Below are 23,042 nucleotides of genomic sequence, written 5' to 3'. Positions count from 1 at the left end.
TGAAAACACTTGAAAACAATAAACAATCATCGGGTCATGTAAGACCTGAATACCATCCTTCCGTAGATTAGTTTGGGTTTTTTTACCTCTCAAATATTACACGTGCCTATCTTTAAAGCCTCACACGTGAGAAGAGTACAATACATAAAGGCTGCTATATCAGGAGTGCTCACTGTTTGACTTCCTAAATTTCCTGTTGTTTCCATAACTAACTTTGTTTTTAAATCTTGTGTTCCAAGAAGCACAAAACTCCGCTGTGAATAGAGCATTTTCATTTACAAAAATCACAGGGATGTGTTCCAACTTCCAACCCACCAGTTCTTGATTTTGATGCACAATGATAATCACAATCTGAGTTCATATTTAGATATTCATATCCTGTAGTGATGACAGTTATGGGGAAAAATTTGTCTAGTAGGGAAAAAAACCTTTATGATTTCACATTAAATTAAGACAGCAGAAGTTCTTGGTTAATTAAGTTTGTTTGATAAGTGAAGTTGTTTATATAGGGCGACAGCCTGTGAATAGCCAAAGAGCTCTTGGACATTTTACAAAGCATTTTTACAGACATAATTGTGGATGCCAACATGAAGCTATAATTTTCTATTCTGTTCTCAATACTTGAGTAAGTTGCATATAACTGCATTGAGTGCTACCTTGACGTTGCAGTGTAATTCCCCCATTCAAAAAGGGATGTGTGCCTATCAGTGATTATGGCTGTTTAGACCCCCTGTATGCCCAGTCCCGAAAATTACACAAACATCTGCCTGGTTTCAGTCATGACAGAGGGACTATTCACTTCTTTAAGTTAAGCAGAGGCTGAAGTCATGGTCTGAGCAAGAAGCCATTACCCTAAAAATTCTGCATCAAGAATTCTAATCTTTACTGTGATTTATATTTTAGGCAGCTGAGCTGGTAACCAGTGAGTTCTTTGAACAAGGAGACAGAGAAAGATCTGAACTTAAACTCACCCCATCAGTAAGTTTTTATCACTTCTCAAACAGTTACTAACTTGACTGAGTAGGGTAAAAAAGTATCATTTGGTTCATTCAGAAAAACAAACTGTATTTGGTATGTAAAGAAAAATATTGGAATAAATAAAAGCTCTGTCCAATAAGGATATGCATTTATAGCTGTATATAAAAGCTCTCCAGTCAACTCAGTCACTTTTGCCTTGAGCCCTTTTCACCATTTTCTGTACTTATTCCCAAAGTTATTCTGTAAGTTAATTTTCTAAACAAGTATTGTTTTCAACACACAGTATTCAAATAAAAAAATCCCCTGCTACTTATGGAAACGAACATTGTCAGATTTACTTTATGCTGCAGCTGTCAGTCTGTGTTATTTGATGTATCAAGAGCTTAAAAACATTTCTATAAGTATACAACTAAGTATAACACTGTGATTAAAAGAATAAGTTGGTATTGAGCGGAATATAGGCAGATGGGTATAATGTATGAAAGTAAAACTAACAAAAAAATTTTCGTGAAGATTTTCAGGGAACAATTTGAAGAGAAATCCTTATTCAGGTTAAATACCTCAAAATGTTGACAAGCTATTATCTGGAGGCAACAGAAGGGTAACAAAGTATTCTAAAGAATATAGCTTACAAGCCATTCACTAAGATGTTTACCCTTCCAAAAATAATGATTCCAGTGGCTCAGACTTGTTCTCACTTCACCAACACTTGCACAAGAGCCTGTGCTGACATAATTAAGTCAATGGAGTTTAAAAGTTTGTAGTAAATAACATTCAGATACAGTAAATGGCTTTTCACTTTGTATATGGTCAGGAACTGGGGCATCAATGGCTTTCTTCCCTATAGTAGTTCCACATGTACATCTCAGAAAAATGGTAGCTGTAGTCTAGTGGAAGAGGAATCAGTCATGGTATTCACCATTCATGGATTCTGAGACAAAACCTAGGCCTGAATAACTTCAAGTACCATTCCATATAATATGGAGATAAGTGCCTTTCCTGCCTTGTATATAAATTTTTTAAACTGTGTTTCTGATGTTAATGAAGGGTAATAGGAATTAGTTGTATTTCAATACACACACGAATGTTACTGTCTTCAAACAGCAATGAATTCCAGTGCAAATGGCCCAGGTCCAGCAGCCTTAAGGATTATGTTAAGGTGTGTTATTACATCTACGTTTTGAACATACTGTAGACTTGGTAGGAGTGAAGAGAAAGAAAAGCCAGAGCTTTCTTCTGGGCTCATGTCTTCTGAAAATCTGCATCAAACAGCCTAGACAGGTGGAAAAGAAGAGTATATTGCTATAAATAGTTTCAGTATTTCCTCACAGAATCCTTGAATCTTACCTCCCGGTCTTACTTAGAGACACTGCGTGATACCTGTGTATGTCAGAAAGAGCAGGCTACAACTAGTAGAATTCAACCAGATATTTAATGTAATTTAGTATTTATAATCCAGAGTTTCTAGAAGGCAGAGAAGAAAACTAAGTTTTCTCAGGAGATATTCAACCTTGAGGAGATGGGCCCTGAATAAGAACAGTTTCCACAGAAAAAAAAAAAAAAAGACAGAAAGATTTAAAACTTGGCATATCCAGAGAGTAAAAAAGAGGCACATGGTAAATTGTGTGGATGGGCCACTAGAAGGAGGATTAAAATTCTGTAGATGGAAAGCTGGTGGGCCCAAGTAATCTCAGATAGAGTAGAGACAAAATAACTCATGCTCAAACTCTGCAGAAGTCAGTTTCTTTCATCTCCTTTCAGCCAGTAATTGAGCCCCTTAAACATCAGCTTTAAACCCTTTAATTTCCTCTCTGAGAGTGCAGTGAGCAGTGAATTTGGCTGTTTCCAGAAGAACAAATTGATAACTGCTCCCAAAATGGATTTGTTGATTCCCCACCCTTTGGATTCATAGGCATGACTGGTTCTGCAGAAAGGGTCTGTGACTGGGAGGGAGGAAGCCAGCCCAGATCCACCACAGCTCATTTTTGCTGAGCTGGAAAAACCTGTGTGAGAAAAGGGAAATTTCCACTCAAATTTGTCTACTTTAAATTTCTACAGGAGGTTTCTTACCAGCTCAACTCCAACTGTAGGGCATTGATTTTACATCATAGAAATATAAAATCCAGATACATTGAGCCTACAAATTTCAAAACAGAACTGAAAAGAAACAGTTCCTTTTTCGTGCCAGACAAAGCTGTAGGAAGACTTCTGCAAAGATGGATTACGGTTTAGAAAGTACTTTGGTTGTGAGAATTTGATCACAGCTCCAAAGTGCCGAATGATGTGTCTGTAAAATACTCCAGTGTAATAAAGCATGACAGTTTTGTTCCCTTCTCAATTCAGGCCATTTTTGATCGGAACAGGAAAGATGAACTACCCAGGTTGCAGTTGGAGTGGATTGATAGCATCTGCATGCCACTGTATGAGGTAATTTTTACTTAATACTCCTGTGGAGTCAACAAAAAAGATTGTTCTTGCCTCTCTCGGGAAAAAGAGTTAGCTTATAGTGCAGCCTTGAAGGCTATTTGAGCTATTATCCTTCTTTGACTTTCCCAAATGTCTGAATTCTATGCAGAAATCTTTAAATTCCCCGAAGGTGGTAATATCTGTAAACATATTCCTCTCTGAGCTATAAAATCTGATAGGGCAACTGTTTATTTTGGCATGTTTGAGACAAACTGGTTCTCATCATGGCAAGGTATGGAGTGCTCTACAGAGAGGTGCCAGAGGGACGGCCTCAATAGATGCTGCTGTCAAACCTGTCCGAATATGTGTGATCAAAAGGGAAGCTCAAGGCAGAGCCTTTACACTCCCTTCTGGCTCCATTCCAAACTGTTAAGGGACACTCTCGGCCAAGTCTTTAAAGTCAGTGACAAGTGATTTGTGGTTTAACCTGTGTGCTGTTTAACTTGGAGTTTACTCTTTTAATCATGCTTCTGCACAGACTGTGTGGGTGCTTGCTATAAGGTGTATAAGCTCTCAAATACTAATTTATTAAGGCTGGAGGTGAACAGAGCAATGTTTCTCTCTTTTTGAATTAAACTAGCTTCAGAATTTGACTTGCATAATATATGCTTCACCAGTTTAACCTTTGGCCATTGATACCTGAGAAAACATGGGGATGATCTCACTAGGCATTTTGGGGGAACTGCAACAAGTTCTCCCTGTTACCACTGTACCCTAAACTGTCTCACACCTCCAAGCAATGAATGGGTCAGCGAAGCTACAAAGCCAAGAGCTGGGAACCAGGTACCAGATTCTATGTTAACATTAAACTGATGAACTTGTGTTCAAACATAGCTTCCCTGCACACAAACAAAAATGGATTGGCAGTTACTTTGCATTTTATAGACCAGATCTGTCACCAGTAGCATAGAAGGAAAGAAGGATGTGGTTCCTGTACCCTCTACAGCTTCAGCTGCTACTGTGGCAATAACGAAGTGACTGTCCAGCCACAAAGGCAACTCCTGTTGTATGGTGTGGACAACATGCACTTGTGTAAACTGCAAGATGGGAGACTGCTTTGCCAGTACGTCATGTCTCTCTCTTTGGTCGGTCTTTGCCAAGATGAAATGAACTAAAGCTAGGGCTTTTAAACAATTAAGGCAAAGCAAGCACAAAAGAATATAAACCTATACTTTTTAAAATACCAAGGTCATTTTGGACAATATTCTGGACGAGAGAGTGGGGGGTAAGAACTGACCTTGAATGAAAACTCTTTAAAAAATAATGTTCCTTTCAATAGGATAGTTCATATTCCACTAGAACGCATATTACACCAGGATTCATGATTTGTAATAGCATCTATAATCCAAAAATGTACAATAAAGCGGGAAGAGCTGATAATCAGCCCATCCTCGGCATGAGAAGACTACATCGGAGCACTGAAGCTCTGGTTAGTTAGCTCCATCTTAGCAGGAGATCTCTGGGGAGTATATTTGCATCTGATTTCCTTGCTTTCTGCTGTCTTTGTGTCACGCTGTGCAGCTATTAGCCTGCTGCTCAACAACTTAAAAAAGAGACACCATCAAACTTGGAAGTCATTGCAGCACCAGCCTTAGGGGTAAACAGAAAACTTGATGTCATAGTATCACACTGCAGGAGATTCTCTCTTCAGTGTGGAGCCAGGTTTTAATTCTCATATCTAGCTTAATCAAACCTCAGTACACATACCACGTCAGCAGTGTATTCAGGCATTGTAAATCCTCCATTTAGGGCTGGCTGAACACTACAATTATGGCCAAGTCCTAGATTTTTTTTTCCTTTCCAAATACATTCATTATTCTAGCCACTGTAATATGTTGTAGGGACCGCATGTGGGGAGAGAATGGGTTACATCATTACAAATGCAACATAAAGAGGTGGAGTGGCAGCTGACAAATTAGTAAAACCTTAGCAGTACTTATACAACTCACTAGCATAGTGCTTATAAAATCCATATGTTTGAAATAAACATTTGACACTCATTTTGATACCAAAATTACAACATAAAACCATAGAGAACAAAAATCAAGGCTTTTGCATGTATTTTTTTCCATGCTAGTGATGAGAAGACCTTAATCCCCGTGGGCAGATCCTAGCTGCGGAGCCCTGCAGGGAGCTCTGTGTGGAGCGCGTGCATCCACAGCAGCGCAGAACCTACAGCAGAACCTGACGCTGTGCTCCCTGTTACCTGACAGCCACACTGCAAACACTGAATGCTGGCAACTCCCATTCAGGTCAGACAGGAGATCAGAAGAGCCCCCAGAAATTTTCTTTGCTCTACGAAGTTCCCAAGAGTAGGCTGTCCTTGGCAGCTGTGTATGTCTGAAGCATGCAATACAGAAGTAACTTCACAGACCAAACTTCAGGAGTGGTTTGACACCACCCCAGTGCCACTGTTAGTGCTATAACAAACCGCATCCTCCCCACAGCCCAAGCTTGTGAGCTAAGCTATGTACCAGAGTGCCCGAGAGGAATGTTACACACTTAAAACAGTATATAAACTTTGCAGAACATTAAAAAGAGTTATGGTCTTCCTAGCCTTATTTTTTTTTTTTCTCCATTCTGAAACATTCTTTGGGACTTGGTCAGTCTTCTGGGGAGATTTGGCTTTACCTCGTCTTTATGCATCTGCTCTGCTCTCTGCATTTCCTTAAGGTAGCTCAAAGCAACCAACTTTGAGGTGCAGTTCTCCCAGATAAAGGATAATGAAGAATCCTGTATTGGGGAATGTGTATCGCTTCACTCTGCTTACCTGGCTAGAACTCATTTTTATGAGTTTGGCCCCTTTTTATGAGAAGGTTTACAAGGGTCTGGCAAATCATTAGGTCTGTGAAATCTGCATTAGCAATCCTGTTTGATAGCCCCTTGGAACTCTCATCCAACCCAGAAGAAAGAAGGTCAAAGACACACAAAATAATAGCTGGAGATATAAAACAAGCAAACAAACAAACAAACAAACCAACCACCACAACGAAACAAACCAACCCTATCAGGAATTACACAAACCTACATTTCCTGCATCCAGGTGTCTAAATCCAAACGTTTTTGTATGTGCTCTCTAAACCTGACTCTGCTCTTGGCACAAGGTAAGCCATGGCTCTGCTCCCTTGTTCCCTCCCTCATCTGCTGCTCAATGTGGGAATCAAGCCATCTCCAATTTCAAAATACCTTAGTAATCAAATATATTTCCTTCACACTGTGAGTCAAAGGTTTGTGAAGATAAAAGCTTCCCAATTTTTTGTTCATTGCTTTTTATTACACTTGGGACATTATAATTTTATTGAATTTACTTTTTTGTTACTGTAGTGAGCACTGATCAGAGTATTTTTATGTGACAGTGGAGTTTTTGCCTTGAGTAGCAGAACAGCCATCCACTTCTTTGAATCTCTGATTTTAGAGTATTTAGTTATGCTTTACTGTATCACACTTGCTTGTCATTCAAAAATGCGAGCAAGTGTTCATCAGTAGAAATAAGATACATTATTATTCTAATAAGCTTATTTAAGTAAAAATGCATTTTTCGGAACTGTAGAGTATTTCAAATCTACTAATGTACCTTTAGTATGAAGTAACCATCCCCTTTTTTTGTTAGCGTATTCTATAAAGGGGAAGCACATGCAACTAAAGCTGAAAACCTAAGACATGTCACAGAAAATAAAGCACTGTGGCTACAATGACAGCTGTGTTCACTACATAGAGCAATCATTCCCCACCTATTTGGATATACGTGTTTGGGTAACAGGAAACAGAATTTTGGTCATTAAGACAAATTACCTCTCTGGACCCCCAGTAAAGGGATGCTAAGAGTTTCAACACTAACACATTTTTCTCCTGGACTCTCTGGTTTGTGTATTCCTAAATCAGGATCTGTCACATTTTTCCCAACTCAGGTTAGACTTCTTTGTGGGGAGCAGAGTGGGAGAGTGAAGATCTTATTCTTTTTAATTGTTATTTTTCTCACAAATAACATCAAAGCTTCAGCGATTCACAAGAAACAAAAGATGCTAACAGAAGCCCAGCTCTGTTCACAGCATTGTTAGGCAGAGACAGTAAGGCTATGAATAGCAGGGCCAAAGGCCATGCACTCTGCTTCTGGGCAGATAAATACATAGTCAGGTAGTCAGTGACAATGACAGCAGCTATTTAAATTTAAGGGAGATGCCTTTGTGGAAGATAAAGAAGCTCAGGGCTTTTACAGCTTATTCGTGCCTGAGATTGCCCTACTCACCTCTACCTTGGTGCTCCATTGAACTACTCCATTTCAGTGCTATTTTTAGTACTATTCAAGCTAATACTATTCTTCAGTATTGAGAGTTTTAAACTTATAGTAGTATCTACAGAAGTGAGCTTGCATTACTTCATCCAGGATTCTAGTGTGAATCTTGGAAGAGTAGAAACATTTATGTTTAGCCTAGCAAGTACTTTAAATATTTGAATGGAACATGGAGGGACTGAGTCTTTCTTTATCACATTGTTTTACATACTTAGAAAACAATATAATCACTCTGTCTACAACTCCAAGAACTCTGCTATGGCTGTCTTCCTACAGAAGATATCTGACCTTGTAATTAAATCTGTCTTTAGAATATGATGATGTAGCTGCAAAAGCATCTATTCTGCTTGTAAGCATACGTTAAATGCACAGGGTATCATAAATGGTTGAACCTCTACAAAGCACAGAAAAAATACACAGAAATCTCCAACAGTCGTGGCTGCTTCTGTGCTTTAACTTTTCTAGTTTAAGAGTTGACTTTAACACTGGAATTGGAAATGCATATGCACACACAGTGATTTTTTTTTCCAAAACTGTATTTTCTAGGTATGGTTATAAGGACGGAGATTAACCTTCTAGCATCCCTTTGGAGAGAGGGAGGAAAAGGCATGCTTTAAGAATCATGCTTACACTGCTGTGTCCCAACGCAACCCTTCTGCACTTACTGCTTCTATCCCTTTCCCTCATTCCTTCCATTACAATTTGGCATAAGGAAATATTAAATACTGTATAACGAGTTCAGAGTTTGGACCATGCCTCCAGAAGTCCTGCCTGTCCAGAATGGACTCTATGGGATGGCTCAGTCCTTACTCAGGCAAGAGTCACTGGATGTAGCCTGAACAATGCCTTTTATCTTCAGATGTTTTTGACCTCTCTACACAGTCAGAACTGGAAAAAAAAAAAAAAAAAAAAAAAAAAAGAGGAAGAGTTGATCTGTATTAACATTTTGGAAATGGCCTGCTGCACCTTCCATTCACCCATACCTGGGATTGTTGGTACAGAAGTCAGAGCACTGCTGTTCTAAGTGTGCACTGGTCAGGGGGCAGGGATAGCACTAGGTAGTGAGCTGCCCATCATGAGCAACATTCCCTGAAATATGTTCAGAAGTTATGGAGAAGTGTTTTAACAACAACAGCAAAAGGAAAGCAGAACTAAGCTATTCAGAAAAATGTTTTTATAGGAAGCAATTTGATCAGCTCTGTGTAATTCTCATTGAAATCAGCTTTTCCTCTGTAGCACGTTGAGGGAAGTGAAGGATAACTTCCAATAGATCCTAAAGAATATCATAAAGATGCACACTTTTGTCAGGGCTTATTTCTGACATTTTATTTGGACACAGAGAGTGAGAGAGAATGCATCTATGCTTCTTGGGACTGCCTGGCTGACAAGGATTAGTAAGGCAGATAGGCTCAGGATGCAGTATGTGATACACCATGGACTGAGGCTGCACAGACGTTGGCAGATCAAATTAGTCTCACTTTCTGTTGAAATCCAGGGGGTAATATTATCCGAGGAAGTGCAGGTGCAACATATTCTGCTGTGTTTGTAAGAAATTTGCTTCAGAGGAAACTTAATCAGGCCAAATGCCAGTGCTGGGGGGAGTTGGTAGCTAAGGATTATGTTAGCAATAAGGGTTTGTCCCAGAGAAAGGAGATTTGGGCACTGCAGAAGGATTGTTTTGTAGCCTTAAATTAGGAACTCAACTAGGTTCAGCACTTTAGTGGCCTTGTGGCTTGTCTGTTAATGATGAATCTAAATGAGGCCACCCAGAATTCTCTTGATTTTTCAGAAAACTCAGATATTATGACTGTATTACAACTTCCAGTAACAGAATAAGTAAGCATCAGCAAATGTTTTTTCTTACCTTATGCCCTTAGTTTAAGTGTCTGGTTTTGTTTCTGCTACTTTTATGCAAATAGAAAAGGTAAATAGCTATACAAGAAAGAAAAAACAGGAAAAGAAAGAGTTTTTCTATTTGCAATTCCCTTCCAAGTCAGTTACTATTTCACAGTGTAATATGAAAAGGCACAGTTCTGGTGGTTTCAGAGCAAGGGTTTTTGTTTCTATGAGTATCATGAACATCTTTTTACAATGGGCACAATGGCCCTGATCCTCCTTTCTTTGTTTCCTGAATCCAAGGCAGGATTCATCTTGCTCTTGGAAATTAACAGAACATTCTTTTTGCTAGGTTTTTTTATCATTTGGTGAGATTACTGATGCAGCATTGTATTATTATCAACAACTTTAGGAATTTACAAGTTTTCCCAAACTGCTTAGAAGAGACAGCAGAAATGAGCACTTTTTCCCCTTCAAATGAGTAATTCCACCTTACGTCTTAGATAGTCTATCTTACACCAAAAAGTCTCTACTGAAAGGACAGGGCATCCACAAACGTATTTGGGAGAAGATAGAAAGAACAACATTTGCCATTGACTAAAAGCTTTCAGCCTGATCTGTGAGAAAAAGTGAATAATTCATAATACTCCAGGTTTTGTTGCCATCTTATTTGGAATTATCTGCCCAATGTGTTGTGAAGGACATGCAGTCGTGGATGGAAATGTGTATAAAGATCTGAGGAAGTAGATTGAAAAGTTGGCAGATAAGGTAGAAGAGACAGCCAATAGAAGGAACTCAAATTGTACAGCAAATCTGAAAGAAGATAAATGGATAATTTAACAGCCATTCAGTTTCAAGAAAGACAAAGCACAAACTACATTGCATCAGAAAAGGACTAGAAATGATGATGGATGAAACACTTCAAGTAAGTGTTTAACACAACAGAATCTCAGTTGCCTGCAGAATTCCCAGCTGAGGGCAAATTCAAAGAACTAAATAAGGATATGAGACTGATACAGTTTGAAGAGTTTTTCAAAATCCATTTAATAGCAAGGCAGAAGACATTGATCAGCTGCTTGGTTAAAACGTTGAAAGGAAGAGTCAGAAACATTCTGCCTCTTGCATGCTTTAGACATAGAATCAAACCCATGAACACCAGAGCCAAATAAAACATTGTTTATGAAATAATAACTCTTCCTCTTCCGAGCAAACCCTTGGTTTCATGAAATTATTATGAACAGATGAATCATTTGCAGCTATAGCAACACTTCAGTTGAGCCACATCAGTAGGTACCCAGTCCTCCAGTAGTACTCTTTCTCTTTGACAACACAGCATGCTTCATGTTGGTCAGAGCACATTTGGCTACCAGGAGCTCTGTCCATGTTTTCCTGCCTGAAGTATCTGGCACAATTTACTAGTGGATAATTGTACTTTCTATTCACCCCTCCATAGTACGCATGCGTGCTTACGAAGGAGTGCAGCAGTATTTGTGCTAAGATACCATCACCAGAGAGAAGTGTAACGCTAATTCACAGTGGGAGAGCTGAACGCTTGGGACTGGAAAGGGTTCCAATACACACACAACTGGCTTTCTGCTACACTGCTAGCAACTTCTGTAAAGAAGCTAAAAGAAACTCCTGTTTTCTATCAGGGAAGTTAGTAGTATATGCATGTCATCTAAGTACGTTTTTAGGCATCAGAAAAAAATTCTCTGACAGAAATGTGAAAGTAATGCACTGATACATTATGTGCTTGATGACTTGAACCCCTCCTTCAGTAAGCCTCTAGAAGAAATAAACAATCACCTCCTTCAACTTTGAGGAGACTGCAGTAATTGTTCTGGTTTGGTTTTTTTTTTTTTTCCTATGAACTCATCCCTCTCCCAAATACAGTATTTTTTTTCTGGAACATAATGAATAAATATGGCCCTAAATCAGTAGGACAAATAATTAATTCATATACGCACGGAGTCAAAGGTTCATAGAAGTTAATCCCTATATTTTCTCTGTATCACTTTATCTTCTTTGTTCTACCTATTAGAAAGTAGAATTTTAGCTTTTTGCTAAATTTCTTTTAAAAGTTAGCTTTTAAAACTTTTTGGGTTTAGTTTTTTACATGGGCATATAGAGGGAAATACTTCTCTTTTTTAAAATCAACTTCCATCAAGTATCTGCATTGTGAAGACCAAACCTGTGGATGACTGCAGTACAGGTTCCCTTTTATCTGAACTAATCTGAAGTTCAAGGACTTTCAGATAGATGGCTCACCTTTGGCATATGTATTCTCATGTGAAAGCCACTTCAGCAAAACTCAGGAGTCCAATTCAGCTTTGCTGTACCTGGTCACGACTCTCTTGACTTCAGCAATGCTTCATACACTTAGACCAGGTCTGAATTTATCCCTATAGCTTCTCGGTCACTAGTCCTCCCTTCGAACTCAGAAAATGCCTACGTAATAAAAGTGATTTATTAGAAACCACTGGATTCCAAAGTAGAGTTAACACTGAGACCTATAACTTTTTGATATGTGCTCAGTCATAAAAATGAATTTATATGCTCTTATTCCATAAACTCTCTTTAGAAATATTAGACTCGCAACCATACTTCCGTGAGCTGTAATCTTGTCAAAGCTCATAAATTAAACAAGGTCAGAATTGGCCAATATTTGGATGAGGCTCTCCAGGAAAAAAAAAAAAAAAAAAAGTATGCACTCTGGAGGTCCTGCAGTGTTTGTAAGTTAGGGTATACCATGCTCCTCTTTAAAAGGCTTTGGTATTATTAGTCTTAGAATACAACAAAATGTTGTATTTACTTTATCAATAGTTTAGATACTGGCCACGTCTGTGCTGCATCTCAGCTGTTTCAACTAACATCCTTTTCCAGAGATAAAGGTAATGTAGTAGATAGTGTTGTCTTCCCAGCCTCCCCCACTTCAACCCAGCAGGTAGATATGCCAAGAAATGCCTTCACTGCTACCCATCACCCTCTCCCATAAAGAGTTTGTTGCTACTTCTACTATTTCTGCTGTCTTTCTGTGTTATCTAGCAAAATATACCTAGGAAATGCATCTTTATGCTCAATAAAAACCACTCTCCCCCTCCTTACCTTCTCCTGTAAGTAGCTTCCTCTGAGTATCTCATGCTGTCCCCCTTTGGAACTCATCCTTCAGGCAGCCCTGCCCCTCTCCCAGGTGCTGCACACCATGTATTGCTGAAGTGCCTTTAACCTTTCCTTGTACTGGAGCTTATGCCTAAGAGGACCTATACCTTGTGAAAGTATGCTGTGGGCAGAGTGAGCAATACTTAGACACAAAGACACCTAAGTAATTGAAGGTGGCAAGAAAAAGTCAGAGCTACACAGTAACTTTCTGAGAAACAACTTAGTCTCGGGTAGCCCCTGGATGCTGAAGGGAACTGCAGACCTCTCTGGCTGCTCCTAACCCTGGAGCGTGCAGCCACCAGCAGGACTGCCCCTCCAGCACACCTTGTCAATCTGCTGTGGAGAACAGCTTTTACAGGAAAGGGGATGAAACGGGAAAGGTACCAATCTTCTCTCTATTGTTGTGTGGCAAGGCAGCTGCATTGCAGTGGAAGGACCACAAGTGGGCATGGAGGTCCTTGGCAGGGAGACGGGCGCTCCCCCGGGGCAGGGTTTCCCTGCCCCCAGGCACGGCTGGCTGCCCGCAGCACCATGGCAGGATGAGGAAAAAGCATGTTTCTGGAGCCATGAGTTTATGTGGTGGCATCCTGTGTCAGACAGCTGTTGAAGACCAAGCCTCTTCCTACTAAAGCAAATAATAAAGTGGGTGTTAAGAAGCTGGATACCAAATTAGACAGATCACTAGCAAAGCTGTTTTTAAGAGGCACACGTCAAAAATAGTGGCATGGAGCAGCATCAAGGGGGTCTCATGCAGTAAAATGGAAAGTAAAAAGTGCAGCCAGGAGATAGAAAACCCTGACTAGGCTACAGCCAAATAAGCTCAAATGGCTTTGGGAATAAATTGGTGGTTTAATCCGCATCAGGAACAGGTGCTATGAATGTAATTCAGTAAATGGTCGAGAGCCTGCCAGAAGGGAGAGAAATGTGTTGCTTTTGAGATAATTTCCCAGAAGCTTCATAAAAGAAAATTGATTACTGGAGTTTAATAATTAAAACAGGGCCAGATATATAGTAATCAAATGAGGTTTTAATTACATCTCAAGCAGAAATAAAATCCAATTTGTGTACTTCCTATCAGAAAAGTCCTACTGAAATGCTTTAGTAGCTGGAAAAAAATAAAATAAGTTAATTTCTATCAGAATTATAGTAGCTGGTTTAATTAAAAGACTAGATCAGAATGAAAGAGTCTCAAAATGAAAAGACACAAAATACTGAAGCAGTGGTTTAAACATCAAATCAATGTCTGAATAAAGACGTTTTATAGACCAGGTTCAAAATCTGCACTGTCAGGTATCCCTAATCTAAATTAATGTGTAACAAAATTAAGTTTCTTAAAATTACACTATATATTTTGTAAGTACTCCATAGAATTAATTGCTTGTGCTATGGTAAAAATGAATATCAAAGACATGGTTTATACTTTTTTAAATACTCCTTTAATTTATTTAATTGAAGCCAATGTTATTAGTCAACCATTTTCACTTTTACCTTGTAACCTCTGTTCCACCTGGGTTATTAGACTCTGCAATATGCATTGAGGTATATATTCCTAAGAAATATATGTATTTGCTTTTGGATTGAAAATGGGCTTGCAGCTCATAAGATGCAGTGATTACCATAGACCTCTGTGGGTGCCTTTCGAATCCGTTCTCTGCTGTGGCTGATGCAGAGCTGATTGATCTCAGCAGCTCTCAGTCCTCCTGGCGCTGTATGTGAGAGGGCTGCCTCCCACCATGGCAGTGTGGCCTATGCCTAGGCCTGGAGGGACAGGCACAGCAGTAGGTCACGCCCAGACCTCTGCCTTGCTCCCTGGAACTAGGATTGAAAACGTCATGGTCTTGTGGTCAGTCTTGGCAAAAAAAACCAAAACAGTACAGAAAGGACACAGATGTAGCTGAGAGCTGGGCAGCCACACTGAGACAGAGTCCACTGTCACAAGGAGCACCTTCTCCTCTATGTTGCCTGTGGCCGGTATAGCCTGATTTAAACATTAAGCTGGTTTAAACATTTACTTTTTAAATCTAAAGCATATATTGGAAAAAAAACTTGACAAAACCTTTTTCAAATTTAAGAAGTACCAGCAAGCTTAACTGCCAGTAGATGGATAATGGCTTTGCACAGAAAGGATCTGAAAACGTTTCTGGCAAGAGCTGAATATTTAACGTGCTACTGCTAGACACTGAGCTGGCAGTGGTAATGCAGGTACCAAAGATAAGAGCAGGGAGCTTTTCAGGTGTTTATGTTGTGTTACTGTCCATCTGTTTTGGACTCCAACAAGTCAGGTTTGAGGGATACACAATGGTCTGAAATAAACAGATAAAAATGGGGACCTCTGAGGCACGGTGAGGAAATGTTACACACCCACATCCACTCTATGAAGTGAAGGACTGTCACCGGGGAGTAATACTCTATGTGGCAGAGTCTGCAGTAAACTCTACCTCTTACTCCATGCCAGAGGTTGCAAAATTATCTGCCCAGTCTGTACCACATTCTAAGGCAATTATTTCAGACGGATTTGCTTCAAGTTCCACACAAATCAGTTTCTTACTCAAGGCATCATTTTTCAGAAGTGCTGAGCGTTCATATTTCCTACTGAAGTCAATTGAAATTCCAAGTTTTCAGCACATCTTAAAATCAGGCCATTAACCCTTAATTATCATATAATAGCTCAATTAAAAATCTACCATGACTTACTTCAGTAGCTAACCAAACTGCCATGGCTTACACACTAGCCATAAAGTAATCCAGTTCTTTAGTGGTGTCTGGGCTCTGGGGATCATTCAAAGTCGTTGCTGTTAACTCCTCTATTTAAAGCAAATAATGAAAATTATCAACTGCAAAAATACATGAATACTCTTTTCCTTTTTCTTATAATTTTCTGCACTTTTAGAAGAACAACTTTTGCTATCTGCTCTGTCTTTTTTTTTTTTTAACCTTGTACTAAACCCTTATTCCAAATGACAAATACATGGTTTCCACGCTATCAGAGAAAGCATGATATCCAACTCTCAGCTAAAACAGCTTCTTGCTAATCAAAAAAGCAGCAAAAGAATAACACTCCCCTGTGCTGAAAGGGCACATTACAGGACAGCTTGGGAGGTAACTTGTTAACCCTTTCTTCACATGTGGGTGCTGCCGTTAATGAGGTTCTGTCTGTCTCTAATGTAGGGACAAAAGCACATGAGGCACTTGTGGTCTTTCTACACAAGCATTTGATACTAAAGGGGAAGGTAAAACAGACTTCTGGCAAAGGTGTGTAGGAATTATGTAACTGGGGGGCTGATTCAAAGCCATTTGAAAACAGATAAAAGGTTCTCACTGGCTTCTGTGAGCTTTGGACTGGGTGTGCAGAAAAGAGGTGATTTCAGTGCAATCCTAAAAGAATACTCTTTACTATTTTTTTTATTTAGAGCACACAGAAATGCTTTTTTGCCGGTGTTGGAAAGCGTATTACTGTTGTGGTTTATTCATCTATAGGAAATAAGAATCTAGCACTAGGGAGAATCTGAAGGTTGTTTCAGCTTTGTCCAACTTGTTATCCAACCAGAGGACCGCCTGTTCATAGATGCCAGCAAACAGGTAGCCTCAAGCACTTGAGGGATGCCTCAGAAGGACTATCTTAAAGGGTACAAGAAAACTAAAGTAGTTTAAGCAGCACTGCTGCCACCTTATGTGCTTTAGGTTTTTTAAAGTTTTTAGTGGTTTACTTAAAGCCTTGCATAAAACCAGTAAAATAAAGAGATCTGAATGGGAACAATAAGCTTCACCAACACAGGAATTTACAGCTCTGGGTGAGGGGGTGGGGGCATGTTTACCCTGTTACTCCCTGGACTGTCCATCAAAGGAGTGGAAGTATTGTCAACATTTTCTCTCTCGTTCTCTTTTTATTTAAAATCTTCTTCAGTGTCTAGTGAAGTTGAATGTGAAACTGAAGCCTATGCTGGACTCCGTGTCAGTAAACAGAGGTAAATGGGAGGAGCTGCACCAAAGAAGACTTCCTTCTCAGGCGGCATCCTCATCCTCCTTTTCCTCTAGCTTCACCATATCTCTTGAAGACATAAATTAACCCGCAAATGTCAGTGTCGCTTTATGATAAGAGCTGACTGAAAGGTTTACACAAGCTTAGGCCCACCGTGTTTTTTAAGAAATGCTTTCACAGACATGCATAAGTGATTGGATATTATCTTGATGGCAGCATAGTTTGCCTTCACTGGGAGGCTTAGTGGGACTGAAAGGAAGGCCTGTGGTGAGATTGTGCTGGTATCTGGAGCGACACGGAAGACTTAGCACAAGAAGCATTCATTCAGCTCCACTACATTTCAACTGCTGCTGTAAAAATCTGTAAAGCTGACAACAGACTGAAATATAAGAACTTACAGCTTAATAAAATTAATAATACAGAGCAGAACTGGGATGCTAGCTGGTCAATTCATATGCAAGGAGTTGCAGGAAAACAGAATAGTATGTAATTACATTGTTGTTTTGCATCTCTTCGGTACATGTTATGGATCAATTATGCCTGCTGTTGTGATGTTCCTCTCTCACTCTTCTCTCCTCTTTTATGCCTGAATGTTCTGAAAAGCCTGCTTTGTATTCTAGAGAAGTATTTTTTTACAACAAAGCTTCTTAGTGATTGATCAGGGCCTTTAGAATTGCCTACCTTTGCTACATTTAAAAACAAACTTTATTATCTTTAAAAACACCAACCTGTCCCTGCTTCCCCGAGAAATTCTTGTTAACAATGCAGTAAATTTCTCAGCAAGAGGAAGTTTGCATAAAGGCAAAATATTGCATGGTAATTTTAGAGGGTTTTTTATTGTTTTAAAAAATGCTCTTTTAAGACATTCTTTTTTTTTAACTACAGTGTACCCCAAAGAGAAGATTAATGGGCGTTAATGAAAATAGAATACAAATAAAAAAGGAAATCTGTTGCCTGGTTCTTCAGGTTTATATTACATTGAAAAGTGGACAACAGATAAACCTTTCTAGTATAATTTCCAGTTGAAATTAATATTTTTTAATTGTGAAGAGGAAGAATACCATCATACTGGACTGACTACCTCCTACTTCTCTTGCATTTCTTTTGGTACAATTTGAGATGCTGTTATTACAGCTAGCACAGCACTAATCAAGGCACAGATGTAGACTTCTATGGTAGAGGTGTTCATAAAAATATAATCAAACATGATAGGTTACAAAACCAAATGTGTCTAGTTGTGCTTGATGATGCTAGTATTACCTGAAAGTTGGTCTCCTTCCATTAAGTGCAAGGATCACTAGTGTAGCAAAACAGATCTATGATTTGAGGTTGCTTTCTCTGCTGCATGACCAGACACAAGAGGAGTCATGTTGCAGTGCTTAGGAGTTCCCATTCACGGGGAAAAAAAGCCTTTGTACTCCATGAAAAATGGGATTCTAGATACAGGGTTGTCTGGCAGCAGAAATTAAAGCTGATTTCAACTTAGTTTTACACCTGTGCCAAACTCCATTTACCTCAGTGGAATTTCCTTGAACTGGCACCAATTTAAAGGAAATCAGAACCTGGCCAGCTGACCAGATACTAAAAAGAACTTTCCTCCTTTCGAAGGAAAGTGGGTTGTTAGCGCCTTTGAAAAACTGACTACATCTGTCTGGCAGTCAAACAGAAATAACAAATCTGCTGATCAAAGAAAGGGAGGAAGGGAGGAAGGGAGGGAGGAAGGGAGGGAGGGAGGAAGGAAGGAAGGAAGGAAGGAAGGAAGGAAGGAAGGAAGGAAGGAAGGAAGGAAGGAAGGAAGGAAGGAAGGAAGGAAGGAAGGAAGGAAGGAAGGAAGGAAGGAAGGAAGGAAGGAAGGAAGGAAGGAAGGAAGGAAGGAAGGAAGGAAGGAAGGAAGGAAGGAAGGAAGGAAGGAAGGAAGGAAGGAAGGAAGGAAGGAAGGAAGGAAGGAAGGAAGGAAGGAAGGAAGGAAGGAAGGAAGGAAGGAAGGAAGGAAGGAAGGAAGGAAGGAAGGAAGGAAGGAAGGAAGGAAGGAAGGAAGGAAGGAAGGAAGGAAGGAAGGAAGGAAGGAAGGAAGGAAGGAAGGAAGGAAGGAAGGAAGGAAGGAAGGAAGGAAGGAAGGAAGGAAGGAAGGAAGGAAGGAAGGAAGGAAGGAAATTATTAATTTCAGGGCCATTGCAAGCCAGTCTGTTAGTACACAACTGAACCACATCACTTTCTCTAGCAGAAAGAGGCAGGAAGGAGCATAAACGCAGACTGCAGAGCAGTGAATACATGCACCAAATGGAAATGTTTCTGCTATTATTTTACCACTCCTTTCTTCCCTGAAGAAAGGCAGGGTAGAAAGCAGCAAGCCATACAAAACTTACAACACACCTTCTGGGAGAAACGGATACTACGACCTGACATAGTACTGCTGGCAGGTACACGCAGCTCTCCTGAATTTTGATATTGCATATTGCTAAGTATAACATATTTATAGCGTGTACCCTACAGCTTCCCTCAAGGTTGAGCCTCCCCTCATTTCCTCTCCTTTTTATTGGCTTCAGTGCGCTGTTGCCCATGGCAACACCCACCGGCAGGGATGGGGATTCAGCACCACCGCAACCTGACATACAGCTGAAGCTCTAACAATGTCAACCATCAATCAAGTGACTCTTTGTAATTGCCTCCATCTATTTCTCCTGTCTTTTGGTATCTTTACTATTGCGGGTCAAAATTCAGAAACTGCTGACTAATGTTGTGGTTCAGTTCCTCCATGGCAAGGAAGAAAATGAGAGAGCACGCCTAGATCTTTATCAGATTGTTCTCAGGACAAACAAAGCAGCCCTGCTGAAACCAGGGGGACACAGGAGTGTGTCTCAGAACAGCATGAAAGGGATACAGCTCGAGCTTTAAAAAAATAAAAGCAAAACAAAAAACTAACACCAAAACACCAAACAAAATCTTACACTTTTTTTTTAACACTTAGCTTAGAAATCAGCAAAAGACTTGCATTTTTTGAGAGAAAAAGAAGACTCTTTGTGGATGCATTCAGTAAAGAAACATATTACACATTTCTCATATTTTAAGATGGTGGAAAACACTTTTTAGCCATCACTTACAACCTTGATAGACAGGAATTTTATCTGCTTTTCATTATTTCTTATAAGAAAACATTTTCCCTGTATTTCAGTTATTTTTCCCAAACTATTCCAAGGTATGCACATGAGAGATGATGGTGTAGGTTATTAAATCAGCATTTTCTGTCTTCTACTTGTTTCCCTGCCCACTGCAGAAAGACAGATCAAACCCCATTGAAATGAGTTTAGTTCTGTGAGTATAAAACCCAGGTCCACAAGAGGTGAGGACAAATTAGACAGCACGTGGAGGACAGAGAACCCACTGTTACCCAGGACAGTGTCAGTAAAGCACTGCTAGGCCTTTCCCTGGAGATGCCCAAAATACCTGCTCTGCCTCAGCAACAGAGAAGTCATCACTTATTTACCCCAGCTGTTAGCAGAAATCTGGCCTTCAATGAAGGCTCTAGTATTTACAATTCCAGTGTTAAAATGTGGTAAGCATTTACAATAAATTACAATTATGAGGTTTCACATGAGCCAGCTGGCAGCCCTTCACTTTATCAGCCAGAAATGCTCAGGAGAAGACCTGTGTCTTGAGCCCCATCCTCAAAGATAGTCAGGCTGCACAGTAATTCCACTCAGAATTCCTATATTAGACCACTTACCAAAGTCAGCCATTCCTAAAAACAAACAAAACCATCAAACCCCTAAACAAACAAAGAACAAACAAACAAAACAAAACAAAACAAAACAAACAAAAAAACAAACAAACAAAAAAACCAAACAAACAAAAAAACCAAACCAAACCAAACCAAACCAAAACAAACCAAAACAAAACAAAACAAAAAAAAACAAGACCCCAAACACATTAATGCCCCAGCATTGCATAGCATAAGCAGGAAGGAGCCTGACAATCAAATCCTGCTTGACTTTGGGAAGTCAGGCACAAGGCATGGCTGTGTCCCCTGCCTGCCTGCTGCAGCCCCTTACATGTGCTTAGCAAGGAGATGCAACACCCACCAAGAACAGCCTAAATTTCTGCTTCACTCCTGGGAGCTGCAGAGAGAAGGCAGGCATTGGTGGCTCAGGAGGGGCTCCTATGCACATCCTCCTGGATTGAAGTTCTCTCCTGCAACGCAATGCTGTGACCCCACCAGAAAACCAAACACTGTTCAAGATGAGGAGCACCTGGGGTAGAGGCTCTCCTGTGGTTCAGACAGAAGGGTTTCCCACCTCCTGAGAACAAGATGTCCAAGAGTTGTCTTTGGCCATAGTTAGAGCAGTAAAATGAGACTATTTCCTCTAAAAGTGCCTGATCATTTTGCATTTCTCCCAGACTAGGACCTACAGGGAAGACAAAACAGCTTCATAACATGATTGAGATGTAGCCAGCCGCTTCTGTTTTGCTCCTGACCCAAAGCAGAATCATGCTTACAAGGTTAGGCAGCAGTAGCTCACAGAAGTTTAAACTGGATGCCTCGTGGCAACTGGACACTGACCTCCCCATGCAGCTCTGTCACAGCCAGCCCCTGTTATTTGCAGGGTCAGGGGTCTTGCTGAGAAGGTCATTAGTACGTTTTGTACCCTGCAGAAAATAACCATAGAGTAGATGAGTAGTTTTCATTTTAGCTCAGGTATTCCTTTAGATGGTGTCCTTACAGCTGCATTTTTCTGGACTGGTGACCTTGCTAATTGCTTCTTCTTACAGTGCGCTGCAATCTCGTAACATGCCTGCAGTTATCTGCAAAGCCAATGCTAATGCTCACAAACTATTTTTGAGACCTGCAACCAGTAGTGCCTAATGTAATTAGTAATCTTGAGACAAATCAATCCTAGTGGAAAAAATAGGAGTATTTCAGTCTACAGGCGAAATATTTGTTTTCCCTTCATAAAATTAAAACAATTTTTAGTTACTGATAGGCAGTTTATACATTGAGTGCAATTTTAGAACAGGTTTATTTCAAGGTTATGTAAAACACATTAACAGATACTTCCAGTGTTCTGGGCAAGAAACTGCAGAGCAAGACTTTTTGTTTTTCATTGGCTTTGTCAAAGAAACAGAAGACTTTTAAAAGTAAAATCATGCGAATGATTTCTAACATAATGAAGTGGGAGGTATAAATCAGCTGAAATGAGAGACCCCAGAGATTTCCATCACTTAAATGTGCCAGTATGGGAACACATATTGCATATTGCTTGTTGTCTTTTCTTTCTTAGTATTTAATTACAGTTAATAAGCATGGTGAACACTGCATCTTACAGTTATGTGGGGAATATCATTATGAGCTTTGAACCTTTGCCTGTGGGAAACAACTAACGCATGCACAGACATACTCTGTGTGTGTGTCCTAATGCAGGTGTTGCCCACATACTTTCCAAATGCATAACTTGAGACCTCTGCATCCTTTCCCTTTTTGCGTTTTAAGTCCATTACCCTCATTGTTTTGCTTTAGTAGATCAAACAATGCCGATTCAGCTTTTTAGAGCATGTTTTTGAAATTAACAACTTGATTTTATTGGTTCTCTCTAAAAAAAAATAAATCATTATAATGGTTTTATGTGATTTTTTTTTCTTTCAAACCACTTTGTGGGGATGAATCAGAAATGTATCCATCAATTACTGAATCACACAAAGAGAAGAGCAGTAAAAGCATGTGCGACCAAGCAGCTCAGATACAGTTTTTGAAACGTGACCTTGCAGTACTCGTTCCTGGGAGCAAACCTCACTTCACTGGATACTCTTGGCATTAGTCTGGAACGACCAGAAACCAAATCTGGGTGGCAGCTTTAGCAGAGCTACATACATATACAGAAATCACACAGGTTATGCAGTTTGCGACGCTGGGCGTATCTGGGGGGCATGTGTAGTGGTGTGATGTGGCGGGGATGTGTGCAGAATAACCCTCCACAGAACAATCACGTTGTTGAAATGGTAGGAGGTGATTTCTTGTACTCTTTTAAAGCTGCAGGTAAACCGGGAGATTGTGCTGAGGTACAAACATCCATCAGGTAAGACAACCTTTGGATCTTGACGGGTTTTAATGGGGATGCTTCATGTTCAAGAAGCCCAAGCCAGCAACGAAGACCTTCCTGGCCTGTGTTCCAGGACTGTTTAGCTTAGCGCTTGTTTTCACACTACCCCTTACTACTTGTGAGAACTTTTACACAACGTTTAGAAAAAAAGGAGTCGATTCTGGGTTTCTTCTCTCCAGCTGGACGAGGGACTGAAAGAGTGCAAACGCTGGGGCCTCGGCAGCGTTCTCGGGAGGCACCG

At 40.0% G+C, this 23,042-nt stretch overlaps 1 protein-coding gene across 1 annotated transcript in view; it reads left to right on the top strand.

The window, feature by feature from the left end:
- PDE11A (phosphodiesterase 11A) overlaps positions 1–16,796 on the top strand; it is a 63,142-nt gene extending 46,346 nt beyond the window's left edge. Inside the window, exons 13-15 of the mRNA XM_008946438.1 lie at positions 908–978; positions 3,322–3,405; positions 16,635–16,796. Of these exons, the coding sequence (XP_008944686.1) occupies positions 908–978; positions 3,322–3,405; positions 16,635–16,796 (317 nt within the window). The remainder of the gene's footprint in view (positions 1–907; positions 979–3,321; positions 3,406–16,634) is intronic.
- The last annotated feature ends 6,246 nt before the right edge of the window (positions 16,797–23,042 follow it).

Source organism: Merops nubicus, unplaced genomic scaffold (assembly GCF_000691845.1).
Source record: "Merops nubicus isolate BGI_N331 unplaced genomic scaffold, ASM69184v1 scaffold51518, whole genome shotgun sequence".
Taxonomy (NCBI): domain Eukaryota; kingdom Metazoa; phylum Chordata; class Aves; order Coraciiformes; family Meropidae; genus Merops; species Merops nubicus.
Note: the sequence above shows the minus strand (reverse complement) of the source record. Positions and strands in the feature narration are given on the sequence as shown.